Source organism: Clytia hemisphaerica, unplaced genomic scaffold (genome assembly GCF_902728285.1).
Source record: "Clytia hemisphaerica strain Z4C2 unplaced genomic scaffold, Clytia hemisphaerica genome assembly, whole genome shotgun sequence".
In the NCBI taxonomy this organism is placed as follows: domain Eukaryota; kingdom Metazoa; phylum Cnidaria; class Hydrozoa; order Leptothecata; family Clytiidae; genus Clytia; species Clytia hemisphaerica.
Window position 1 is genome coordinate 486583 of NW_027104090.1, and position 26862 is coordinate 513444.

The 26862-nt window shown below is 34.5% G+C and overlaps 1 protein-coding gene across 1 annotated transcript; it reads right to left on the reverse strand.

Moving 5' to 3' along the window:
- Positions 1 to 1500: 1500 nt before the first annotated feature.
- LOC136812758 (uncharacterized) lies at positions 1501 to 24751 on the reverse strand. Its single transcript, XM_067069282.1, has 27 exons — positions 24553 to 24751; positions 24176 to 24199; positions 23407 to 23502; positions 23085 to 23156; positions 22567 to 22638; positions 22052 to 22123; positions 21490 to 21561; positions 20400 to 20471; positions 20067 to 20138; positions 19511 to 19576; positions 18822 to 18890; positions 18004 to 18075; positions 16777 to 16848; positions 15745 to 15816; positions 15203 to 15274; positions 14650 to 14724; positions 13289 to 13360; positions 11817 to 11888; positions 10664 to 10735; positions 9940 to 10020; positions 8739 to 8810; positions 8060 to 8131; positions 7310 to 7393; positions 6485 to 6648; positions 5676 to 5717; positions 2132 to 5183; positions 1501 to 1930 (listed from the first exon to the last, which is right to left on the reverse strand). The coding sequence occupies exons 1-27, from the start codon at positions 24633 to 24635 to the stop codon at positions 1510 to 1512; spliced, it is 5337 nt and encodes a 1778-aa protein (XP_066925383.1). The 5' UTR covers positions 24636 to 24751; the 3' UTR covers positions 1501 to 1509.
- Between the last annotated feature and the right edge of the window lie 2111 nt (positions 24752 to 26862).

Consider the following 26862-nt stretch of genomic DNA (forward strand, 5'->3'; position numbering starts at 1 on the left):
TACAGTGTCATAAAAATATGCTATCCTACACAAAACTTTGCGCCTCTCCTGTCTACGCTACTCTTCTCCTAGCAATTTTAAAATAAAAAATTTGGAATTAATTTTCAAGTCTATCCAAAAAAATTTAGCAAAGGTGCGGCGATAAGTGTTTTAATGTTTTTACCTAGAAGATCAGGAAAAGTATTTTTGAAAAGTTTTAAATTTGCTTACGTAACAAAATACAAAAATAATTTATTGAAACATTATAACATAGTTAGAATACTTATAGGTGAAGAAATTAAAGGTTTTGTTTTTACATAAGTGCTCCCGTTTCATATCAGACACATATTTCATATTAGGACAGTGTCTGCCTGTTCATACTGTGCTGATATAAACAAAAAAATGTATTTCTTTTCCTCTCTCTGACCAATCTTGCTCCACATACGTGTCAATTCAATATAAAAAAGCATGTAAATTAAAATTGATGAGTATAAAGCAAACGATAATACTCTTAACCTTAACAAAACCTTTAAAAAGTACAATCACAAATGTCATCTCTACACAAATGAAAATATTAATCGTGCGCTACTATGATACACTTTGCCTCCAAAAAATCTTAGTTTCTGAATTCGAAAACATTGAAATTAGTTCATGCATATTAAATTTTAAGAATTTTAAGAGATGCCTTTGAGCATAAAATGTAAAATAAAACAAATGTTACAAAATATATTTTTACAAAAACTAAATTAGCAGTGGTTTTAATTGAATCTACGTGGGTAACTAGTGTCTTTTCCAAATTACAAAGCCCAATTAATTGAATGGGCTTTTCCAAAAAAAAATTTGAACATTGGGGATGGAGGAACTTTATTTCCCGGACATGATGACTTTTGACCCCTGGACAGCAGATCTAACCCCAGGAAAAGCACAAGTTTACCCCCCCCCCAGACAAGGGAAATTTTGTAGATTTTTCACTACCCCCCGGACACTATATCCTCCACCTTCCCATGTACGAACATTTTCTGGAAGAACCCAATATTTACAAAGTAGCTATTAAACCAACTTCATTTAGTGTTCTGGGCCCGGTTGTTCAAAAGTCGATTAGATTAAGTCCCGATTACCGCTAATCGCGATTAGATTTCGATTAGTTAATCCCGGCGATTAACCTCCGTTGTTCGAACGTCAGATTAACTAATCGTGGACTTTTTGCCTGTGTTTTTAAAGATCTTAATCCTGACGTCATGTTCGAACGTTTCCGAAACAATCGAAAAGCTTTTTTTGTTCGAATTTATCACTTCAATGCAGCGAATTCACCTTTTTTGTAGAAAAAAGCTTCTTAATCCTCGTTAATCCTGGGTCAGAGCAGGATTAAAATTTGGCCAATTTAGTCGGGACTTAATCCAGATTTAAGCCTAATATTTTTCGAACAACCGACGGTTCTCCGTTAATCGGCGCTAATCGAGATTTAATCGAAAATTAAGCTAATCGGCCGCTAATCCACTTTTGAACAACCGGGCCATGGGAATGTTCAACTTAATCCTCGTCTGATTCAAGCTCTACAGAAGCTCCCCCTCGTTTACATTTATTCCAACAAGACGCGTTTTTGATCTTCATAAATATTGGTATTAAAACTTTCATAAAGAACAGCACAATCACAGGTGTGGCAACCAAATCTATGTACCAAAGTACCATCAAGCTTCTTGGGATCGGTGGCTGATCGGCGATATCAAAAACGTAGAGGAATGATCGGAACATGTTGTTGACTAAAGTGAAAGTGATTCCCAAGAGACCAATAACTTCCATCCAATGCAAGATTGTGAATTGCTCTTTGTACGGCTTGATGAACCAGTAGACGAAAATGAAGAAAAGGATAATGGGTGCTGCGTAACAGATTCGGTTGACAGGGTTGATAGCAAGTGTCGTGACAAAAGCCAGAATCAAACGTTGGTACAATCTAGAGCGAAAAAGAAAAACTTGAAAGTTTAGTGGTTTTATGCGCAAGAATTAGATCAACTGACGAACCTACCTTATTACACGAATATTACTAGTCATTTTATTAACACGAATTGAAAAATTTCGTGTTAATAAAAACCCCGTAAGTGTTTTTTTGTCAATGTTTAGAACTTACCAACATGAAAATAATATTTTAACCTACCTCCAAGTCTCCCAGAAGACATAGTATTCTTTGCCTTCTCTTTTTCTGTAAGCTTCTTCGAACATCTCCTTTAAGTATTGACAAACTTGTTTGTTCTCTCGTGTGTCTGGTTCTTTTGATTGCCAGTTACGTCTTGTGAAATGCCAGATGAATGCTATCGGTGGAAAGATGAGACAGAAAATGAACTTCCTCAATGAGATGACGTGACGCATGAAGAGACGATAAGCCAACATGAGTGCTGCTGGAAATGGAATTACCCAAAATGCAACGAAAATCATTTGACATTTTTGCCACCATTGAAAACATGCCTCTTCCCCATTTAAGAACCATACTTTCATGCCCTCGATTTCAACGCAATGGAAACAAATTATTGCAAACGTTGCGACGTTCTTGTATCCGAATAAGATGATCCGGATCATTCCTAACCCGACTCGTTCCATAAATGTAAGATTCGAAGGATGTTCCGTTGGTTGGTCTCGTCCCCTCGCTTTTCGGATACATGATCTGATCGCTTTAAAGCCAAGACAAAGAACTAAAAACACAATAGCCCACATTAGCATAACAATGACCACAAATTGATTCTGGATGAACCCTTCACCTTTGGCAGTTAAACCTTTTAGTGGACATAACGACTGAATAAATCCAACGAAATTTCCGTTCATAAATTCAGTGACATGTTTTTGATATGTACTCGCTTTTTGGTAGCTTTCATCAACATTAACGGTCAATAATGATCTGATTTGATAGAAGCCAACAACAATATTGAAGGCTCCGGACATGGTCATTTTAGGTTCTTCTTCTTCTCCATCATTATTTTGTTTGACATCTCCATTGGGTGTTACTATGTGTACATCACCATTTTGGTTCTCGTCGTCTGACGGTTTTTCTTTCAGCCCAATCATCTCTTCTGGTTGCTGTTTTTCATTATTGGCTCCACGGCAACACTTCTTAACCTTTCCGCAACAGCTTTTAAAGAGTTTTCCCATATTCTCTTTGATATTGAGTTCTTTGAAGAAGGTTGTAATGTTCTTTAAGAAAAGAAACAAAATACATGCGATGAGTGCTGTGGCAATGTAGAAAAGCCAAAACAAGGATGAATGTTGACATTTCGCCTTCGATATACATTCGTCATCAAAGAAATTTTCTTGGTAACCATTATCACACATTCCACAAAGGCGCCCGTGTCGGTTATTTTTGCAGCTTGTAATATTCGTACATTCTTTCTTTGTGCAACAATAAGATTTAGGGCAAGCAGTGAATAATACTTGACCATCGGATTTATCGTAGCCGTAAAAATTACCGCTGCTTTTGATACCATTTTTACAGGTTCCTCCAACAGGACACGGGTGACATTTGAAATCTTCGGTATAATTATGCACTTTCAATTTACTGTCAAATGTCTCACCGTCTAAATCGTATCCTGTTAATCTCAAGCTAGAAGTTTTTTGTGTGTATGTTTTAATTTCACAAGCCACACATTGTGCATGTAGAATTTTTCCACGAATCGAGCTGTCTATTCTATGCTTGGAATCACGATTTTGGGAGCATGTAATAATCAAATCTTTTATAAACGGTTTTCTATCAGATTGTGTTTTACTTTCAACTTCAATAGAAGCCATTGTTGATGTATGTATGGTATAGCTGGAAATGTTAACATTTTCAATCTCGTAGTAACCGTTTCCAACGTAGATATCGATAAGTGGGGGATGGCTCTCGTTGCGTATTTTCGGCCATTCAATATGACAATTTCTGAGCTTGAAATAAGAGCTGTCTTCCGGTGCGGCAGCGTAGACCAGTGCTTTTGTGATATCCTCGGTTTCAATAATATTCGCCATAATAGTAAGGGCTTCAATACTTAATGTTCCTTTTTTATGTTGTATCATTGTTCTTGGGATTTTATTTCCAATGATTGTTATATTTCCAACGAAGAAATTAGCATGAGAAATTTCAATTCCGTGTTCAATATTATTTCCATTAATTTCTAAACGATTGTTGATTTTAATTTTATTAAGAGTGTTTCCTACCTCCATAACCTTCGTCATCTTGCTCGTTCTAACCGTAATTTCGTTGAATGTGAAATTGTTCTTTTTTTCATTTTCCAATGGCTTGAACTTTGTTTGCGGAAAGTTGTACAGGTAGCGACCAATTTCTTGCATTTTTGTTTTCTTTTGTTCATCTGTGTCACGTTTTTCAGACTGCTCCTTGTGTTTTCCTTTACCGATGTACACGGCCGAATGTCTGATGGTCACATCTGTAACAGTAAGTGAATTGATTTGACAGATAGCTCCTTTAAAGTACATTCCGTAGTCTGGTTTACCGCCTTCGATTGAAACATCATTGATCTTACAAACATGTGATCTGACTCTCTCCACGCGAATTATATACGTTGCATTGACGTTAGACGCGCGAAGTTGACCGTTAACGTTTTGAGCATTGCTATCTTTTGTTACAACGTATACAGGCTCCAAATAGCTGTTCCCCTGTATCATCAGTAAAGTTCCTTTCTCAAAACACACATCTTTAGCGTAGATGTTTTGGATTCCTTGATAAACCTTCATATTAATGGCAATTACTTCTTCTTTAAGAGAGATCGTATTGGTCAGCGAGACACTCTCCAAGTAATGTCCTTCCGAGTCAATATCCAGTAGAAAACCTCGCTCCGGTATGTCGAAATCTACATCACTGACTGTAAAGTTGCCTCTACTTCGCATTATGAACAGGTGGCTGTGCTCTGTTTTTATAACCGGTTTGTTATTAGGATCACCGTATTTCTTGAATGTTACAGATGTTAAAATCTCCAACGGCAGCAACAGTGTATATGTCGATGACGTGTTTGTTGGATTGTGAAGATCTCTCCTTTCTCTGTTTCCTGTTGTCTCTGTTGTATTCAATGTCGTATTCCTTGAAACCTCTACGTTTTGTTGAGTCTTGAATGATTCAAGGTAGATAGTGACAGGTGTAGTACGGTTGAATAAGATATCAGCGATTCGTTGACATGGGTTTTGCTCTGTTCCGCAGTATTTATCCCGCTTTCCATTGTTTGATACGTAAACTGAAATAAGAAATAAATCCGATTCATATAATTCATGATATTTTTCATGATATGATAATTTTTCTTCTGTTTTTCCTCCAAAACCTGAACACCAACAAACCTTTTCTTCCTTCTGTCTATAAGAAACGCAGAGTCAGATTTTATGAAACAATCAAAGTCTAATGCCAGAACAACAGGGCTTACACACTTAAAATTCACAATAACCCCAAAATAGTATATCTTTAGATTTGACTTCCAACGAATTTCCGGAAAATATTTTTTTCCAATTCCGAAATTTCGACCGATTTTTTTGCTAAATTTTTTTCTTACTATATACTAAATATTTTTCCCATTACCGAAATTCCGCCCAAAAAAACGTTTAACCCTCCCCTCTAAATAACATGCATCTATTAAAGCTTCAAAGTAACTTAACACTCGTTTTTTTTAATCCCGATTGAAACTATCAGAATTTTTGGATAAGGATAAAATGGCATAAGAAACAAAGTTTTCTACCTTTATCCATTGTGTAATGTTCTTGCTCGTTGGAGTGTTCGTCTAAAAAGTAAAAAGAATCTCATGAATTAAAGTCTGCATCAATATAATTTGCTGAGGAGACGAAAAAGATCTAACTTTAGATAGAATTTGAATTAATAACGGTTTTGTACTCGTTGAAATGTTGAAAAGATATTCAAGAGAGGTATATTCCCAAATCGAGAAAAAATCAAGAAACTTTGGAAAATGAAGATGAAAAATGAGATCAACATAAGACCTTATGAGCATTTCCTGGATTGTTTTTATTCTTTGGTGTTTTCGAGTCTTACCGCTCTTATAACTTGTTATTTTTTGCAGTACATGCTTTTTTTATAAGAATAGTTTTTATTTTATTTTATGATGGATATTCCTTAACCTTTCGGGGAAAATCATCTTGAAATATTCTTACAGTATTCTTAGGTTAGAAATCCTAATTCAGACTAGATTTTACATTTAATAGATACGTCTAAAACATAAAATGACATTTTTGTGAGAGCATCGAGCCTTACTTTGGGGTAATTTGCAATTTATGATTTAAAATACTCTAATAAAAAGGGCATTCTTATCTTCAGTTGCATGATGGTGATATTCTTAGAATATTCTTAATTTTTTGGCCAATTTCATCATGAATATTCTTATTAAATATATTTTTATATTCTTATAAAAAAAGCATATAATAATTTTTTCAGGAAAAATGCACCAACATGAAGTTTTTGAATCGATAGAGTCTTTGAAACTAATTCTCACCTTCAAAAGTATTGAACCAAAAAAAGGAATGTATGGAAACTTACTTAAATATTCGTTCATTATTTTTTCATCTTCCAACGATTTTGAATCTCTAATTGAATTCCGTGGAACACAATTAAAAGTGTTCGATTTCAGAACATTTCTTTGTCGTAAATCCCTCATCTGATGTAAACTCTTGTATGTACAATAAATATCAAAATCACCACGACTAAGGAGAAAAAATATATTACTTTAGGCGTACAAACATTCGCGAGCAGAAACCTTCGCAAGGTCAAAAAATCGCGAAATCTATGACATTTACTTTCGCGAATTTGAGGAAAAGAATGTTTTTCGCGAGCATAAACTTGGGATTGGAGGCGATTTGGCCAATAAATTTCCATACAGGGGATGAACGAACCTTTTCAAGTGAAAAACATTTCTTGGAAATGTATGGATACCCTCTGCTCTGGAAAATGGCAAAATTTCCAAAAATACCTTGGAAAATTTCTTTTTATACCTTGAAAAGAGGGTGAACAAACTTAAATCAGTCTTTTACCCCCTGGAAATTTTCAAATAATTTTTATCCCCTGGAAAAACAAAAAAACACTCTTTTAGATCTCCTGGAAATGTTCGTCCATTCCTCTGTATGGATATAAAATGGAAATATCTATTGTATTATTTGAGATTTCTAAAGTGTCCCTAGGACAGTTTCTCTACAAAAATTCGATATTGAAGACTTTTTATGGTACTATTAGCGTTTTTAATTTCCATAAACTTTGAAGGTGACTTTACTGTGTTTTATTTATTCCTGGATACGCCATGTGGCCTAACACTTGCTTAAAAAGTTTCTAAAAAATCACTCAAGAATATCAAAGAACTTCTAAACTTACATTGCAATCAGATTTTTGTGATCTTCAAAGATTGTTGGCGATACTGTTTTCAAAACTGTGCCTGCGGTTAAGTCAGTCATATCGCTGAAATAAATAAAAAATATTTAGAATAAAAATAAAATTCCTCTCGATGATCTCCTAACAAGAAAAATTTGAACTGAAGGTGATTTAGCCTAAAATTGCCCCCAAGAGGAATAAAAATCGCTTCGAATAACTGAGAGTTCGAATAACCGTGCGTGTTTTTGCTGAGTTATAGGTAAGCAAATCCAAGGGGAACGCCATCTCACTTCGAATAACCGAATTATTCGAATAAATACAGTTTCGAATAACCGGGAGTGTCCTACTGTACTTTCTGATCGAATTTTAGGGTTATTCGTTAACATTATTAACCCTTTAATTGCCGTTCGTATTTTTTAAGGGTTCGAACGACCTATTTGCTACGGTAAAAAACATGAAGGTTCAACCTATTTGCCAGATGTCGGCATATGCCGACATGGGCGACCACAGAGTTTACCATCACATTTAGCTTTATTTTCTGGAAAATATCAGAAATATAAATGATATGTGTTTACTTTGAGTTGAAAAATGTATAATTATGAAAAACATCTCTGAAATATATTTTAATTGTTCAACTGTGCTATTTAATGAAATCTAGTTTAAAATCGAACTTTCAATAAACTTAAAAAAAGATCTCTTGCCGGCATATGCCGGCAATGGCACGGAAAGGGTTAATGAATTTTTCAATCTTACATTTTGGTCAATTTCTTGTTGTTTTTCAAAATATTCTTCTTTAGTTCGTCAACACTGGTTTCTTTCAAGATCCTAAAAATTAAATCAAAATACTTGAAATTATTGTCTTTGTCATTTCTCAGACCGCTTATATAGTGGGGTCAGTTTATGCGATCTGTTGATTCCACATTTCATGCATAAAATCGAGTGTGTAGAAGTTCGAATTATAGAGGTCTTTTAAGGAGTTTATTTCAAAATTTCTAAGTTGGAAAGCAAATTTGTTCGAGTTAAGAATATATTGTATTACCAGTCCTGTAGTTCGAATATCTTTACCTAATCGAAGATGCTTAGCTCATAAAACAACTAAATTGCCTCGAGTTTGTGGTAGGGTAAGGGTTTAAAGCCCGAAGGGCTAGAGAAGAATCTCTAACATTTCCCAGGCAGGAAAAAGTGAAGCCACTTATTTCCCAGACAGAACGCGCCTAAAACGCGCCGCAATCATGGCGACGGATTGTATCTAGGGTCCTTTGTTTTTGAGGACTGCATTTTTTTAAATCTAGCGATAGATTTTACTTTCAATCCGGCGTATGTTTAAAACCACGCGCAAGGGCGTTCTGGATGCGAAATAAGTGGCTTCATTTCTCATTCATGAGTCTCGAGGCTAGCCCTTCGGGCTTGGAAGTCAATGGTTTATACTCACAATTCTTTTAGGTCTTTTAATTCTTCAAAGATATGCTCGTTTAATTCTTCTAATTTGTTTTTGCGAAGATAACTAAAATAGAAGTTCAAATTTTTGATTTATTATTATGTCAAATACAGAAAAAGCGGACATTTTTTCCGTCGTTTTGTATAAGATTCCCATTTTCGCACCAAGATTCTTGTAACTTTTCCGGAATCTTTCCACTATTTTTTCCGGGATAACCGGCATGAGATTGGAAAGGGTTTTTTTCAAAAGGTACGGAAAATCTCTTATGTTCACTCACCAAACTGCCTAACTTTCTGAAGCTTATTTTTCAACACCCCGAAGTCTTGGTCTTTTTCCGCTAGAAAAATGGCAAAGAATCTTAGTGCGGAAATGGGAATCTTATACAAAACGACGGTATACACTGTATTTATATGACATTCGTGACGTTTCTTAGCTCCGTTAAAGATGTTCGATTTTTTCTTACTTAACTTTATTACTAGCGAGTGTAATACATGTGTGTTTTCTGTGACGGAGACGGTTAGCTTCTGATTTGCCTAGATCCTGATTTATTGAGTACGACGGTAAATCAGAACTTTCACTGTCCTCGATTTGAAGGTGAGACTGTGGGTTATTCTAAATCACTTCAGACTCTTTACTGTCCTCAAAAGTTCAAATACATAAACTTGCTATTGACGGTAGAAAGCCGACTTTCTAAAGTCAATACAATGTATTTTTATAACGCTACTTTAATAGGATAAACTTTTGCGGGGGTTAAATTTCGCATATTTCGCGGATTTGGGTGTGTCATCCGCGAAAATACGCGAAATTAAGTCCCAATAGAAATTTGAAAGGTCCTCATCCGCGAAATATTTTTAAACAAAACTCAAAAAATGCCAAATAAATACTTTTTGAATGGTTACCGGCATCAAAGAGGTGCAAATAATGTGTATTTCAACAACCAACAAGCATGATTTGACAGTAAAAGTCACAAAATCGTGAAAATATAGCCACCCAATAGTACCACCCGCAAAATTAAGTCCCCGCGAAATTTTTGAATTTCGCGGATAGGCCCAACCGCGAAATTTAATCCCCGCGAAAGTTTATCCCATTAAAGTAACACAATGATTTTTATTCAATCTTACATACAGTAAAACAATTTTTTAATATTTACCTATGATGAAAAGTTTAAAAATAAATACAAACGACAAAGGCTTACATTCTTTGCAATTTTTTATTGTTTTTAAAAGCGTATGGATCAATTTCTGTCAATTTTTGGTCAATCTGCTCACTCATATACCTTAAAAACAAGATAGAACGAGTTTACATTGGGCTCTTCCAGAAAATGTTCGTTTCGTACATGGGGGGGGGGTGGAGGTCAAATTATACTTGTCTGGGGGGCGGGGTAGACCTGCTGACCGGGGGGGGGGGGGGGGTCAAAAGTAGGGGGTCGATTTCCGAAAAACTTTACATCCTCCACTCTACCCCCCCCCCCCATATTCAATTTTTTTTTGCTGGAAAAGCCGATTTCATTATCCAATTTCTGTTTACTTTCCCTGCTGCTAGATAAAAAAGTTCAATAAAAAGATAGTCTAGCATGCTAGACGACTTAACTCATTAAAAAATAGGAAGTAGAAAACTTGTCAGGAGCATCAATATTTTAACCATATCCCGACATAAAAATTTCCCGCTTTCAACAAAAACGTTATAAACGACTGGATTCCCAGTCTAATAAAAAGATGACTCTGGTTAAACTACTTGATTGATTGTTATCGTGAAAAAAACTTAAACGGTTTTAACTCAAAGTCGGCAACACTATATTTAAATGAAAATATTTCCCGAACGGGAAGTTGGAGCTTCCCGAAAGGGCTTGGGGTTTCCGAACCATGAAGGAAACATGTTTCCTGATCAAGAAAGTTGGCTTTTAGCATCCCTGGACTTACAATTCTTCAAGATTCGTGTTCATGATGAGAAAGTCAGCTTTGATTTCTGTAAAGTAGTTGGTATCCAATTGCCTAGAAAAGTAAAGAAATAAAAAATATTCAGATTCGATGAGAAAACATCACGTTAACATAGGGTATGTAAGCAAGCTACATAACAATCTCAATTTGGTAGGGAGGGTACGTAGATTGAAAAGGTCATCTTCTAAAACATATTTAATCTACAAATTGAATTATACCTCGATACCTTATTTTGTTATCACAAACGTTTTGCGATTCAAATGGGATGAAACGTTCTTGTGGAACGTTCAGGAATTCAAAAAATATTTTAGAGCGTTCAGGAATTTAAAAAAACCTTTTAGAACGTTCAGGAATCTAAAAAACCTTTTAAAGAGTTCTTGTCCGCTCTCAGAACATTCAGAAACGGTCCTGGACGCTCGCAAACGATCCTTTGCGTATATGGTTAATCTCGATTGGAGCGTTCAATCAGGGGGCCGTCCACATAGTACGTACGCACTAAGGGGGGAGGGGGGTCTTCTCAAAAGCATATGCTTGCGTACAGGGGAAGGGGAAGGGTCAAAAGAAAATGTACGTACGCAGAGAAAACTTTTTCATAGCCTTTTTCTGCTTGTTTTTTTTGTCGACTTTTACGCTTCTTATACGCATCAAGGAAAAGAAAAAGTTTCTATACTATGTGGGCGGCCCCCCAGGAACGTTTTGAAACGTTCGGGAACGTTTAAAAGACGGTCTTGAACCGGAACTTTATCATTAGTCTGGAGATCCATACTCTCTATTCAAACTTACACCACATAAGCAAAAATCCCATCAGAAGCTACTCATTGAGAATATGGTATTTTTAACCCAGTTTGAATTTATTTACATTTGGTTTGAATTTCTTGCCAAAAAAGCCGTTGATAAAGTTAGCCAATCAGGGTCACGCACTTCAAATCAAAACAATAATATCGCGTGATTTCACCAATTGTTTAACTGCCAATAGAATTATGCGACCAGATTTGGCATCTACAAAAATACCCGGCTACTCTGTTGTTTCTATATTATTATTCGTTTTAACTAAATGTTATACTTCGAACACACACACACATGATTGTTTTTAGATGTAGAATATGGAAATATAAAATAGCAAAACTTTCCTTACAATACTTTGAGGTTTGTTAGATGGTGTAGATCATTTTTCCCGATCTTGCTTAGTGAATTATCGTTTGCATATCTGAAAAATATGAATGGTTGATTGTTGCGAGAAACTTACAAACGCCCCGGGCAGTCGGGACCACTACATGGAAAAGGCAACTATTGCCTTAAGGGGAAATATTTCCCGAACGGGAATGTGGAAAACTTCCCGAAATGGCTAGACTTTCCAAATCGGGAAGTTCACCACTTTCCCGATCGGGAAAATGACCTCTGAGCACTCCGGAAATGCCCGTGGAAAGTTTAAAACTTGTCCCTCTTGTAAAGGAGGGAAAATAAATAATATTCACCAGGTAGCTAAGAAATCCACCGGGTAATCGCTTCTTAATTCTACTTTCCCCATTCCCAATTAGAAACTTCCCTATTTGGAAACTTTTTCTCGCTCGGGAAACAAAAATCTGCTTTGTTTACAAAAATCCTATTTCCCGTTCGGGGACGATAAAAAGTTCTTGACCAAAACGGGAAACAGAAAAGTGACGAAAACAGTTTCCTTTTCGGGTTATTTTCACCTTCCCGCTCGGGAAATATTTCCCTTTAAGGCAATAGTTGCCTTTTTCATGTAGTGGTACCGACTGCCGGGTGTTAAGAGGCGTATATTCGAGGGGGGAAGGGGTTGGCTTTCGAAGAAGGGGCGTTTGTTCAATAATTCATAACCAAGGTCACTTTAAATGTAAATTGGAACCTTATTTTATTGTTATCTGAGTATAAATATGTCAAAATAGGGATTTAGAAGCGGGTCTAAATCAGTTGGAATACTGAAATAAAATACAATTATGATCAATATATTTTAAATTTTCTTGCATATTGTAATATAATTCCTTATAGCTACTTGTTTTAAATAGGGCCCCTCCTAGAGGTGGGGCGTGCATTGGATAGAGGATTTATTTAAGGGGGGTGTCCATTGAAAATTTTACGTCAAAAGAGGAGGGAGGACCGTTTATCATCGAGGGGGTGTTTTTTGAAGAGGGTGCTTATTTGAAGTAATACGTTATAATAATCAGGTAATTGCGCAATAAGCAAAAAACAAATTCTGCAAAAAGTAGATAATTAAAGAATTTCAATGGGAGAACTTTTTCTTCGTTTCGGAGTATTTGGACTTCTGTATTAATCTTTTCTTATTTTTTTTCCAGGGGTCCTTGCTTGGAAAACATTGGGGAACGGAAATATTTTACCACCAATAATGGCGGCCAAATGTTTTGATTCGGAGTGTCAATCAACGAAAAAATTACATCATGAATAAATCAAGAAAACATGCAAAAAGGTATTAATGAAGTAATTTGTCATTTAAGGCCTTAAAAAAGTTGACAACTACACTCTTTTTGAAATGCAAATCAAAAAAATTGCGAACCTCGTTCTCAATTGAAAACGAGGCCCGCAATGCTGTTAATTTATTATGAGATAAATTCGCTAAATTTCGCTTACAATTCTTGAAGACTTTTGAGTTTTTCGAATGTGCCTGCCGGGATACCATTAAGTTTCATCTTGCTAAGAAACCTGAAATTTAAAAAAGGTTATTCCTGAAATATGTAGCTTTTATTTGAAGCTCTACATTAGTTTTATTTTGATTAACCCTTTCTTGATTCTTTGTAGCCCAAGGGGGGGGGGTAGAATCTACCACCCTCGATTATCTTTTATCTAGAAGAGCTATCGCCATAAAAATTGGTACTGGTGTTCTCCATCATGACACAAACTTTCAGTTTTCGAAAAAAAAGTTGATGATGTCATGCAAAAAGCGATGATGTCATCACAAAATTTCCACCTGTCGGAAAAAAAGCCCAAATATATGGTTTACAAAATTTCCTGTCACAGTGAAACCAATAAAGATATTTAGATTCTGTTTGAAGATTCTGAAAGATAAAAGGTTGCCCTTTAACATTATTGTTGATTTTAGATTTTCAATGAAAATTTTCTATCAAAATCCATGAAAATGATTCCTGAAGATGAGTAAAATTTTCAAAATTTCATGACGTCACGTGTCAAAGTTTGGAAATGATTGGATAAATAGTTTAGAAGTTATCAGCACTTTAAAATTTTGAGTTTTAAGCGATTTTAGCTGAGTTTTATGTCATGTTTCACAATAAAGTCATAAAACCTGATTTGAACAACCTATGACTCTAAAGATTTGCACAAGTACTCTTAATAAGATTTTATTAAAAGTCAGAAAGTTTCAAATTGTTTCAAAAAATTTCTTTCAGAGATATACACAAAAGAACACGAGCGTGGTAGATTCTACCCCCCTGGGGCTCATAGGGTTAGAAAAATTTAGAATAAGTGATGAATTAAGTGATTGAAAATAAGTGATTGAATTTAGTTTTATCACTCATTCATGGCATGGAAATTCAATTTGGTTTGTTTTGCTTTGTAATATTCAAAGCATTGGCTTCCAATAAAAATCTTTTTCTGAAAATCTCATTTTACAAGCAATCGCTCGGACATTAGAAGTCCTTCTTGGCCAGATACACTGTAGGTTTGTTGCAGACTAGACACATACATCTGATAAGAAAAGTCAGAATAAAAAAACAGAACGTGGTATTTCTAGACGTTTCGGTGTTTCTATCGCCATGATCACTAGGAAATGATTTGAGGCTGGCCTCCACTTTCGCGCGACATGAGCGAAAACTTTTTGACGTTTTTGTAAGGTCATTGGTCGGTTGAAAAATGAAGCAATTCCATTGGTCGAAATTGACGTAACGGTTGAAAAAATTGGAGACCATCAGCCTTTACAAGTAAAAGTTTACAAGTTATTTTGTAAAGACAATACATAGCTTTAAAAATTGGCTTACAGTCTCTCCATTCTAACCAAATCTTTGAAAATTTCATTATCTGGTAAACCTTGAACAGTATTTCCAATCAAAGATCTATAAAATGAGAATGTATGATGATCTTTAAATTTATACAAACTCCTCCTATACGATTATTAGCAGTAATTTATTGTTAAATGTATTTCGAAATTGATTCAGAGCTCTAGTTAACTACTTGTAGTTGATGAAATGGGTTATGGGGCAAGTAATATCTAATCTTATTTCTAGTCAATTCAAACTAACGATGTTCTAAAGACATTTTTACAGACACCCTGAATATATTTCACCCTGTTGACTTAGTAATTCCCTTGGTTCTTTGAGCACTCTATACAGCTCTATAGACTGCTTCTCCGTTCACCACACGTGATTATGCGAAGCTCGTGTTTTGAGCACTCTGGTGACAACAGCAGTCTATGCTCAATTACACGAGCCACACTGATGAGTCCTGGGAAGGACGAAGCACCTGCCTGCGGATGGATGTAATTCCCCTTTAAAAAAGTTTCAAAAACAAAATATATACATTACGGGTACTTACAACTCAACAAGTTTTTTTAAGCCTTTGAAAGTGTCTTTTGGGATTGATTTGATCTCGTTTCTTCCAAGGTTTCTAGCAAATAAATTAAAGAGATACATCTTTTAATGGCAATTGTCCACCGATAAATTATCACCCAATTATTGTAGTAGGGGGAAATTTGTAAAATCGCTCGATTTTTTTAGTCAAAGCACTTGTTATACATTTTTGGAAAGCTAAGGGGTAGAGGAATCAAAATAACTTGGGTGCCAATTTTTTTTTCGGACAACTATGACAGTTCAGGCAAGAATTATAGGGTAAAAAATTAATTGAAATTTACATTATGGAAATTTACATTTTGGTTGTTCTACAAAATGCACATCATTTTGAGACCCCGTTCGTCGCTCTGTGACCCCTTATTAGTTTGCGGAAAAACTGTGAAATTCGACAACGTTGCGGAATTTGACAACGCTAAAATTGCGGAATTTTTCAGTGTTGTGATTTTATGCAGCTTTAATGGACGAAAAACATTGGATTGTCAAAGAGTAAAGACACTAAATACTTACAATATCTCTAAATTCTCTAAATTTTTGAATGATTCTGGTTGAACTGTTTTGATTTGATTTCCTAAAAGATTTCTAAAACCAAAAAATATGAGAGTTACTTACTTTTACTTAGTCCTCAATCCATACGGAGGCAGGTTTGACCTCTGAGAGTTACCGAGAGGCTGAGAGACTCATAACGACATTAACATAAAATAGAATACCCTTGTAGAAATATTTCTGTTCCTTTTGAAAGCTAATTCTAGCAAAAAAATATATATTAAACTCTATTTTACAGATAATAGATGTTATTGTTTCTTTTTCATTGTTTATTTAACAATAGCTAAACCGTAGTTTAATTTTAAATCGTCTAAATCACTCATTCCGCCTGCGGAACTACCGGGGCGTCCCGCCTTGCAAGTAGCGTTACTTCTTATTTGGTTCCGCGCGGTATTGGCTATACTCTGAAAGCACAAACAATGTTTAAGATGGCGGTGTTCAAGTCTCAGAAAATTTTTACCTCCCTCCCGCCCTACAAATATTGGTTGAAAATGATTAAATGATTCTCCAGTAGTTTTAAGTGGAACCCTCGGTTATAACAATTTTCCTACACTCTTTTTTTATAAGAACCAGTACGTAAATTTTTGATGAGTCTCGGCTATTTACAGCCTCAAATTGTTCTTATCCTGTTCTTATTTTACAGGGTGAAATTGAGGTATTTTAGGCTTTATACCCCTTTCTACTTTGACCCCTAAGTTGCTTGACATTGAGTAACTCAAGGTTTTGAAAATATTTTTTTTGGCAATTTTGAGCCTCGTTTTTTTTATAAAATTGTTCTTATAAACAAGCAAGAAAACAAATGTCGATACAGTGCTCCATACGTAAGTAGAGCTTTTCAATATATATTTCAATTTGGTTAAAAGTTTATAAAAACACACTACTGCCAGTTTCACGCTTAATGCGAACGTCAGATATGTGTTTTTAAACTTTGAAACAAATTGAAATATATATTAATTGTTCTTATACGATAAAAAGAGTGTAATCATACGAACTTACAATTCTTTGATATTCTTCAAATTAGAGTAGGTATTTGGTACGATTTCCTTCAGTTGGTTTCTGTTCAAACGCCTGAATGAATGAATGAATGAATGAATGAATGAAAACGAGAGGATATTGACAGATGTTTAATTATATTTTTGGAAACAAACAGTGTGTCCCCAAAAAATGGGCAAAATCTTTATATACAGTAAAATCCTCAAAACTCATGTATCTTAACTGGGCTTATAATTGAAGTAAGATTATACAATTCTATGTATCAATAGATATTCAACTCCCAAGATGATCGATTCTAAACATATTCTTTACCGTTGAAAAGATAGCTCATAGCACCATAAATGAAAATGCTGATGAAAAATGGAGAAGAAAAAAATGAACTTTTTATCCTTTGGTGCTATAAATTTCATTTTTGGAAAAGAGGTACTTGAAAGCCTTCTGATTTCAGCTTTATAGTTATTTTTCAGCCCCTTCTAAAGTCTATTCGCGATAAGTGTGCACTCTTTTTTCTTTTACCTATAACTTTTGAAGGAATCCCTTAATCTTTATAAGTTTGGTATCATTGAAAAGATATTAGTGAGTGGAACAATTTGAAATAAAAAAATCTTTCAAAACATTTTAAAAATGAAGATGAAAATGAAGAAGAAAAAATTGAAGATCTTCTAGAGAAGTGCTATAACTTTCATTTTCACTGGAGAGATTCTTTAATCTTAGGAGGTCATCACTGTGAAAAAATTTCACTAAAATATTTATTCAATATAAAGTTATGATACAAAGTTAATAAGTGGTTGTTGACCCCAAAAAACAGCAGAAAACAGCGTTTTTCAATCAGCTTATAACTTTGTTTGATATCTTTTGACTAAAGGATTATTTTTGAGAATTTTTTTCACAGTGATGACGTTCGATGATTAAGGATTCACTTCTGTGAAAATGATAGTCCTCATAACACTTTTCTACAAGATCTTCATTTTTTTTCTTCTTCATTTTCATCTTCATTTTCAGAATCCTTTTAAATATTTTTTTATTTCAAATCGTTCCACTCACTAATATCTTTCCAATGATACCAAATTTATAAAGATTAAAGAATTCCTTCAAAAGTTATAGGTAAAAGAAAAAAGAGTGCACACTTATTGTGAATAGACTTTAGAAGGTAGCTCGTTGGAATCAAAAACCCCGTTTTTTGTTTACTATTTTTCATAGCTGAAAAGAAAATATATGAGAAGAACTTACAGTTTAGTTAGATGCACTAAATTTCTTAATTGATTTCCATTAACGGATCCAATTTCACAATCCATCAAGTCTCTATATAAAAAGAAGCAAAGCTTTAAGGTCTAGTTTAGACGGTCGACTTTCAGTGTTTCCTTTTCTTCCCTCATTGGGCTCTTCCAGAAAAAATCCGTTCATGGGGGGTGGAGGATGAATTGTCCAGGGGTATTGAAAAAATACCAAAAAATTGCAATGTCCAGGGGGTAAATTCCAATGTCCAGGGGTATTTTTTTGTGTCCACGGGGTTGATTTGATGTTTGTCCAGGGGTATAACCCGTGTCCAGGGGGTTAAAAATCAAAATGTCCAGGGGTAATGCATGAAAAAAATAATACATCCTCCACCCCCCATGAACGGATTTTTTCTGGAAGAGCCCATTAGGGAAAATGTGCAGAAAGTAGAGAAAGTATCTAAATGTGATGCCTCTTGTTCTTGCCAAAGCAACGCATTCTTGTATCAACATCTTATCAACATACTTAAATTTAATTTAAGTCTGTAATTTTCTTCAGAAGCCAGGCAGAGAGTCGGTCTTCTAAATTTTAACTCTATTTTAGGCTACTTACTTAAACACAGTCCCTTGAGAACGGACCGAGTCCAAAACATATCGGGAAAAATCAAAATAATAATAGCCGTATTCTTTTTCACCGTTCAACATAAACATAGTCTCTATAACGAAAATTTGTAGGTACTCTAAAAGTTAAAAAGTGTGTGAAAAGTGTTCTTTTTGACAAAACTTCAATAAAGGCCTAGTATCAACAAAACAATTATATAATGCAGTACTTACAGCTCCTTCAATTTCGACCCCCTAGCAATAATGGGGAAAGTTTTCATTGGGTTATTGTAGCTCAAATCCCTGAAAATACAAAATAAATAGATATAATCATTGGGAATTAAAGTGGACAGAAAGTTGGCTGTCAATGCATTGCTTTTTTCGCTTTTCTTGGCGTCAGTACAGTTTGCAATCTTTTTCATTTAAGAAAACATTTCAGCTGCTTATTTTCTGCCCAATTTCGCCTACTCTAACAAAAAGAATAAGCAGGACAAAAAGTCGGCTCTCTTAACAACAGCTTAAGTACCAAAGAGTATATAAACACGAAAATTAGTTCTTATTGGTAACATGATTGACTAATTTAATTTTAATACTCTCATTGGTAATTATGTAATGACTTAAAATCAGAATACCTTGGAACCAATTTGAACTAATTTTCGCGGGACTTAATTTTAGCGTTCAAAACCACGAAAATTTGAACCCGCGAAATACAATTTTTTTCCAATTTTATCGAAAAATTTGAAAATCCCTAGCTAAATGAAAGAAATGTGTCCAAAAAGGGGCAGAATCGCGAAAATTAAAACCCGCGAAATGCAATTTTTCCGATTTTTTTTTCGACCGCGAATATTAGTTTCCGTGAAAATTAGTTCCAATAAGGTAGCTCTCTGATAAATCAACATTTTTATTGAGTTGAGTTTTCTTACAATCTTTCCAAGTTTCCTTTCGTCAAATCCTCCGGGATGCTTTTTAGCTTGTTGCTTGCTAAATTCCTGTAGAAATCATAAAAGTAGACAGTTACAGGCGAAAAAATATGACAAAAATTCAGAAATTTAGTCCAAGTAAAATAACGAAAGCAAATAGACATTTTGAGCTTCTTTAAAACAAATTATTTGGTTGAAATCACAGCTCAAATCAAAATTAAAGTCCTGTTTACTCCGTGTACGGTATGCATTATAATGCAGGGCTATAGACCTATTCCGTGTGACGTCATTTTCACCTATGATTGCAGTCATTTTTTTAAGAAATGACAGAATGAATATGTACAGGGTGATTTACTAACACCTTGCTTGGCTCCAAGGCTGTGCGTAATTTTCTGTTTGTTTTTTTATTTCGTTGGTGAAAATTAGTAGGTTAGGAACAGGCAGCTTGCTTAAGATTTGGTTGAATATAGTGCCTAACCGGATTTTGCCGAATTAGTCTATGGCTGGTGGGAAGACCCGCCAATGTATCGATAAAATCAAAATTAGTTCTGAAACTTACAAATCCGTTAAAGAGGTAACTTGTGAAAACAAAGCTTTATCGATTGATGTAAACCGATTCAAATCGAGGGATCTGAAATATTAAAATAATGTCATAGCATATTTTCTGACTTTAAGTTATCAAATTAGTTTATCCACATTTTCACCTTTCTGATCAAATGGCTCAAATATTAGGTAAAAGTATCAATAGTAAAGTGTTTTCACTTTCGATTTCTTATTTATGGGGATAAAATTCTCAGTTATCGTATTTTTCATTCCACCCCCTCATGATTCTTTATTGAACCAGAGGATGACCAAACCAGTTAATAAACTACATTCGCCACTATCAACTTACAGTTTTCTTAACTTTGTCATGTTATTGAAAGTTCCTTTTTTCAATGATGATAACCGATTACCAGTCAAACGTCTATAAATTAAAAAGTAGAAAAGATATACAAAGAAATACTTGAATACCTTAAGGGAAGAAATATTGGCGGGAAGAAAATTTTGCGGATTTGACGGATTTGTCTGAAATCCGCCAAATTAAGTTCCCGCCAAATTAAATTTTTTCGGTCATCTTTTTAGCTTTTTCCCTGATCCGCCAAATTAAGTTCCCGCCAAAATTTCTTCCCTTAAGGTAATATATGGTGAACCTGGAAATAGCCCCTCCCCCAGCGGACCCTCAATTCACGCAACCACGCATTTTTTTTTCGAAATTCACGCTTTCACGCAAATCTTTCTCTAGTTTCACGCAAACTCGATTTTTGGAAAGTTTTTTGGGCAAAAATTGGGGAAATTTTTAAAATCGGGAAATTTGTATATAATCACCGGACAACGAGAAAATTCACGTATTCACGCAAAAAATAGCGAAGATTTGCACATTCAAAAAAGTGATTTTTCATGTTCACACAAGTTTGTTTCAATTCACACATTGACGCATTTTCTTTTTCAATTTTCACGCATTCACGCAACCGAAAAAGCCCATTTATGCAAACTGCTTGGGGGGACTGGAAATAAAGGCTCTCTCTAGTTAAATTTTTGTAGACTTTTTATGTGGGGCATTCTTCTCCCTTTTTCAGTAAGCTCTTTTATTATCCCATTAAGTTTCGAGTTTTAATTAGTTTTTATTTTTGATAAGCTTTTTTCCAAGCAAGTACCCCTAGAAAAAATAAGAAAAGATTAATACAGAAGTCCAAATACTCAAAAACGAAGAACAAACTCTTATTTTCCAAAATATGTTTAATTTTATTATATCACGTCACAAGTTATTAAGTTTTCTTTTTTCGTAAACCCCCTGTTTTAGTACAAAATAGGTTAGTGGGCCAAATTTTTTGCCTCGAATAATGGCGGCAAAGTTTTTACGTCACATCTATTGTTTAAGCGCAAAGATTACATCATGAATATCAAGAATTTGATTTCAAAGAAGTTTTAATCAAAATACTTACACTTCTTCAAGGTCTTTAACTTTTTGAAAAAAATCCTCTGGTACTTGAGTGAATTGGTTATAAGCTAGATTCCTAAAAGTCAAATCAAAAAGACAAATATACTATCCAATAACCGAATACTAATTACTATCCGATGGATGGTAGCTTTGGAATTATTTTTTTTTCGTTTTAAGCTACATATTACCCCCGGAAAGGGAGACACTCTAGGTAAGCGACCTGTCATAGGTGCCGCGGGCCCCTTAGGGTGCGTTTCTCTGGCTTTGGTCAGTAAGGGTCGAAATGAGCAAAAATTGAGAGGAAGTGCACTCACTCTAAGGGTGTAAAAAGCAAGAAAAACATTTTTTGGAAAGTCTGACCATTTTTCGATTTAAAATGGACAAAATATTTCAAGAAAATGGACCGTAAGAACCGATTTTTTGGCCAAATTTACTCAAATCTGTCTTGATTTTCTATGCGCTGTAAAGGCAAGACTAATTTTGGGCAGAACGGAAGTCGAGTCTCCCAATCCATCCTGGAAATACATAAATACTATAAACAAAAAGCAACTTTTTCATATACTTACAACAATCTAAGCATCGGCAAGGATTCAAAAGCGTTTCCAATGAGGTCTCCAATACGAGCGCTTGATAGATGACTAAAATGGTTAGAAAGTCATTATCCAAACTAGATGCTTAATAATGCTCTTGAGTTAAACTGAAAATAATATTTAAATTCTTGTAATATAATTTTATAAGAGCGTTAGCCTTTATTTTTGCAAAAATCTGAGAATAAATTGAGAACCGCAGCGTTATTGTCATATCAATGTGACTAAGAGTTAAGCCCATTTTTAATTGAAGTGAATATGTGATGTGATGCAATGTGATGTTTGTGTTTCTTTTCTTTAAAGTTGATGGAAAGTAGTACAAATTTTTCTTAGCTCGAGGCTAATCAATATCAATTATTAATTACAATCCTATCTATAAAGTTGATAAAAGATCAACTGGATTCAAACATTTTATAGAACAGTTTAAGCACAGTTAAACCTGAAAACATAACCCTAGCTAGAAGTTTATTTGTTCTTTTAAAAAAGTAACTTACATTTCCTCCAGTTTTGGTAAATTGTAAAACGATCTTGGTTTCAACTCAGTAATTGGGTTGTAATCCAAGTTTCTAAAAACGAAAAGTTTAAAAGTTTTTCAAGCATTGTGTGACATTTTAATGGTAATACTTAAACACTATTAAAGCTTTATACTTGATTGTGTTATAATCACGTCTAAGTGCGACCGTTTAACTGGCCTGAGTGCGTTTAAGTGTGCCTAACAAACTTAAGTGATAAAGTTTTCTCATTCAGTTTGTAATACAATTCTCTGTGTTCAATCAATATATATTCAATTTACAAGATGTTTGAAAAGGTTTTTGCGATTGAAATATTAAGTATATAAGTCATAAAATTTGGCATAAATTAAGAGGATTTTACTTTATATAAAAATGTTCTCGCTTCTTTTGGCAAATACTGTATTCTTAACTTTGAGATATTCAAAAGCTCGATTTGCAAAATTTAGTCATCCATGAAAGTTTCTTCCCTCAAAGAATGAAAATAACTCGATGTTACTTACATGTATCTCAAGGATTTGTATGTTTGTAAGACATCAGGATCCAAGTTTGTAATGTAGTTGTATGACAAAAGCCTGAAAATATATTTTTATATAATTGACCATCGAATAACACCCCTGTGACCCGCTTGGTCCCACTGGAAAATTTGGAAAAAAATTGTCCCCGATAAAAAATATCATTGCCTTCTCTACAAAATCCCAGCTAATCCTTATAAACGCTTTTAGCCGCCACCTATTTTGGATTTTTATTGAAGTGAAAGTACCCCTCCCACACCACCATATTTTATGAGAGGGGGCTGACGATTTAATTCTATGATTTACTTACAAAGCCTCGACTTTTGAAGAAGTATTGGGTAATGTGGGTAATTCTTTCAGGTCAAGTTTACTGCAATCCAGAAGAAAAATGCTGTTCTTCTCATTACTAGAAAAGAATAAAAAAGTCAACAAAAGTTAATTTTACTCAAGATAACAATGACAACATTTGACAGTCAACACTTCGTAATTCGAACTTTGAAATCAAATTTGTTTAGAGAGATATTCTCATAATAGAAATATTTGAACTGAAAATTAGTTCGAGTGATAAAAAAATTCGAATTAGAGATGAAAAGAGTCCAATGTAGTTTAACATTGTGAGAGAGGTTGGGTGGGTGAAATGGGCTCTTCCAGAAAGTTTTCGTACATGGGGGGGGGGGTGGAGGATGGAGGATATATTGGATTGTCCGGGGGGTATTGAAAAATCTACAAAATTTGACTTGTTTGGGGAACTAAACTGCTCTGTTTAGGGATATTATGAATGTCCGGGGGGTTAGATCTGTTGTCCGGGGGTCAAAAGTCATACTGTCTGAGGGGGGGGATTTCTCTCCCCATATTCAATTTTTTTTTTGGAAGAGCCCAATGTTTAAAAAGGAATTTCTTATTCAAATAAACGACGCTCTCTAATCGACGCTTTATTATTCGATACGCTCCCTTTTTCGATTAGAATCCAATCCCCTTAAAAATCGAATTAGGGAACGTCAACTATATTGAATAGCTTAGAAGTGGAATACAGGAGGGAAAACTTCCACAATGAGGACTGACTGAATTATTTTACTTACTCTACTTTGGTTACCGGCTTGCATCTAAAAAGACAAAATTGAAAGAGCAGAAATTAAAACGTGAAATATGTTTCCAATATTTAGTCCTTTTCGAATTGTGTTAGACTGACGCGAAGGGTTTCTGAGAAGGAGTCTGTAGCGAACTAGTTGATATAATATAGTTCTGTAAAGTCATTTTGCATCATTACATAGTTTTTAAGCACGTCGTGTTATCTTATCATCCGAGAATCTGACCATTTTTTAACTTAAAAATGGACAATTAACTTTTCAGGATCGGTTCTAAGGCCTAATTTTGGATCGCACATACGGTCGTTATAAAATCGAGTTAAATCACCTCCTGGATTTTTTATATAAGGACTAATTTCAAAGAAACTTACTTTTCCGAAGATGTGCTTACAGCATCGAATGACACAATGCTCAACAAAAGCAACAACAATAAAAGTCGTTTGTTTACTTCCATTGTTTCTTGATGCAATTCCTTTGTTTTTACTTCATTATATCTATTATATCTAAGTTTAAAATTTAAAAACAGTCAAGCAATATATTTCGGTGGTATCACCATTCTCAAGCTTATAAAAATACGAGTGTTCTAACAGATTACACATTGTGAATTGAGATATAAATTGAATAAAGACAGCGACAATAAAAAACAGTTCTTGAATTCCCAAGCCATTTAGGATGATTACAAATGAGTGCAATAAAAATTTGATTACTGCAGTGACGTAGGAAAAAATCATGTACTGAAACCATGTACTGAAAAAAATCATGTACTGAAATCAGGCCACCGGGGCACTGAGACAGGGGTGTATAGATCAGAAGAAAATTTAAAGTCTCAATGCATTATGTAAGATATTTAAAAAAATTCTACTAATCTCCAGGGTGTCCCGAAAAAAAGTCCTGCGTCAGAACACGGCTACAAGTAGGAATAAATTTGTGTCTGTACAGGGTGTCTGGAAAAAAAGTATCGAGTTGGAACATGATTCTGAGTAGAAGGTTGTTGTGTGTGTTTAACAAAATGTAAGAAAATATATATCTGCACAACAATTGTTTTACAACAGTCAGTATGATTAAAAATAATTAACTTTCTTTACAATTCTCATGACGTTAAAGTTATTGAGAATTTTGTAAAAGTTATTCATAAAAGATGTCTCGTGACAATTAGTATGACACAGATAGAAACTTTGATAAACATTGCAAATTTAGTGAAACACACACAAGAACTTTCTTTCCATAGAAGTGGTACGACTCGATACTTTTTTCGGGACACCCTGTATGTCAAAAATTAGTGTTTGCGTGTTTTAACATACACGTTTATTTTTTTATAAGAACGTCAAAAATCTTCGAAGCCTTCGGATGTTCTTAGTTTTTTGATTTGAAGCCAAAAATGTTCTTAAAATGTTCTTATTTTCAGCATTTTTTGAGTATTTTGATGTAATTTCTTAAGAAAATGCATGTTTTTAAGTCTCCAAGGCCTTAGAATGTTCTTAGAATGTTCTTAAATTTTTGGGCCTCGAAGCCTTACTCTTGTCTCCCGAATAGACGTCCCCCCCCCCGCTAATTGCTAAGAGACAAAAAAATCCATCCCCCCGCTCTTATTAAGACCCCCCCGCTAATTAAATTCAAATAATTCAATATTTTATTACAGTGTAGATACACCTTAAACTTGTTAAAATTTTCCTTTTTGTTAGTACTTGGTTCTTATTTTACGTGTTCATTTGTTAAAGTTTCTTTTTTGTTGTTGAAATTGATACCAGTTAGAAAAAATTCTGTCTTCAAATTACCCCCCCCCCTCTTATTCCATCCCTCCCGCTTATTAGAATTTAGAAAATTTTCCTACCCCCTGCTTATTCAGACCCCCCGTCTATTCGGGAGACAAGAGTATGTTCTTATATATAGTTTGTTCTTATAAAAAAAACAACGTGTAATGCGATCGTTAATATCAAAATGTTTTATTACACAATTGATACTTTAATTATGTTTACAAGTTTATTGCGTTTCTGTTTCATTGTAACCATTTCAGTAGTACCATTTATACTGAGACGATTAATTTGTCTGAGACGAGCAATTTAGAAAATGAGCATTATGGAGGAGTGTATTTTCCATTCATGTTTCAGTAAATAGGATCTCCACAAATCACATTTTACTAACTACTCGTCTCAGACGATTTTTCCGTCTCAGTATAAATGGAACCAGTTTTAAAGAAAGAAACTATAACAGACACAAAGATATTCCTACTTGTAGTCGTGTTCTGACACAGGACTTTTTTTTCGGGACACCCTGTGTACTGAAAAGACGAAATCTGAAGAAAAACAACTCCTCACGTAGACAGTCGAACGCATTATAAATTGCCTTGAGTACACAAAAAACTCTTCTTGAGATCATTTTACCTAGAAAACTTGTTCATTAGGGAATTTCCGATAACTGCGTCATTTTTGTCTCTTTGTTTGCGTTAATGACAAATAAATTATATGACTGCCTTCTAATTGGTTTGATAAGATTTTTCAGTGATTTTCCTGTTACACGTTTTTTTTATAAGAACAAACTATATCAGAACAAAAGGCTTCGATGGCCAAAATGTTAAGAACATTTTAAGGCTTTGCTGACTCTAGAACACCGAATTTCATAGGAAATGGACAAAAATACTAAAAATGGCGAAAATAAGATCATGTTAAGAACATTTTTAGGCT

What these genes read in the sequence shown, in the direction of transcription:
- LOC136812758 (XM_067069282.1), bottom strand. Translation starts at nt 24,635, where the DNA reads ATGGAAGTAAACAAACGACTTTTATTGTTGTTGCTTTTGTTGAGCATT. An exon ending in AAAGGAAACTTGGAAAGATT is followed by an intron (nt 18,891 to 19,510) that starts GTAAGAAAACTC and finishes TTGTATTTTCAG; the next exon opens with GGATTTGAGCTACAATAACC. An exon ending in TTAAAAGACCTAAAAGAATT is followed by an intron (nt 8,132 to 8,738) that starts GTGAGTATAAAC and finishes TTTAATTTTTAG; the next exon opens with GATCTTGAAAGAAACCAGTG.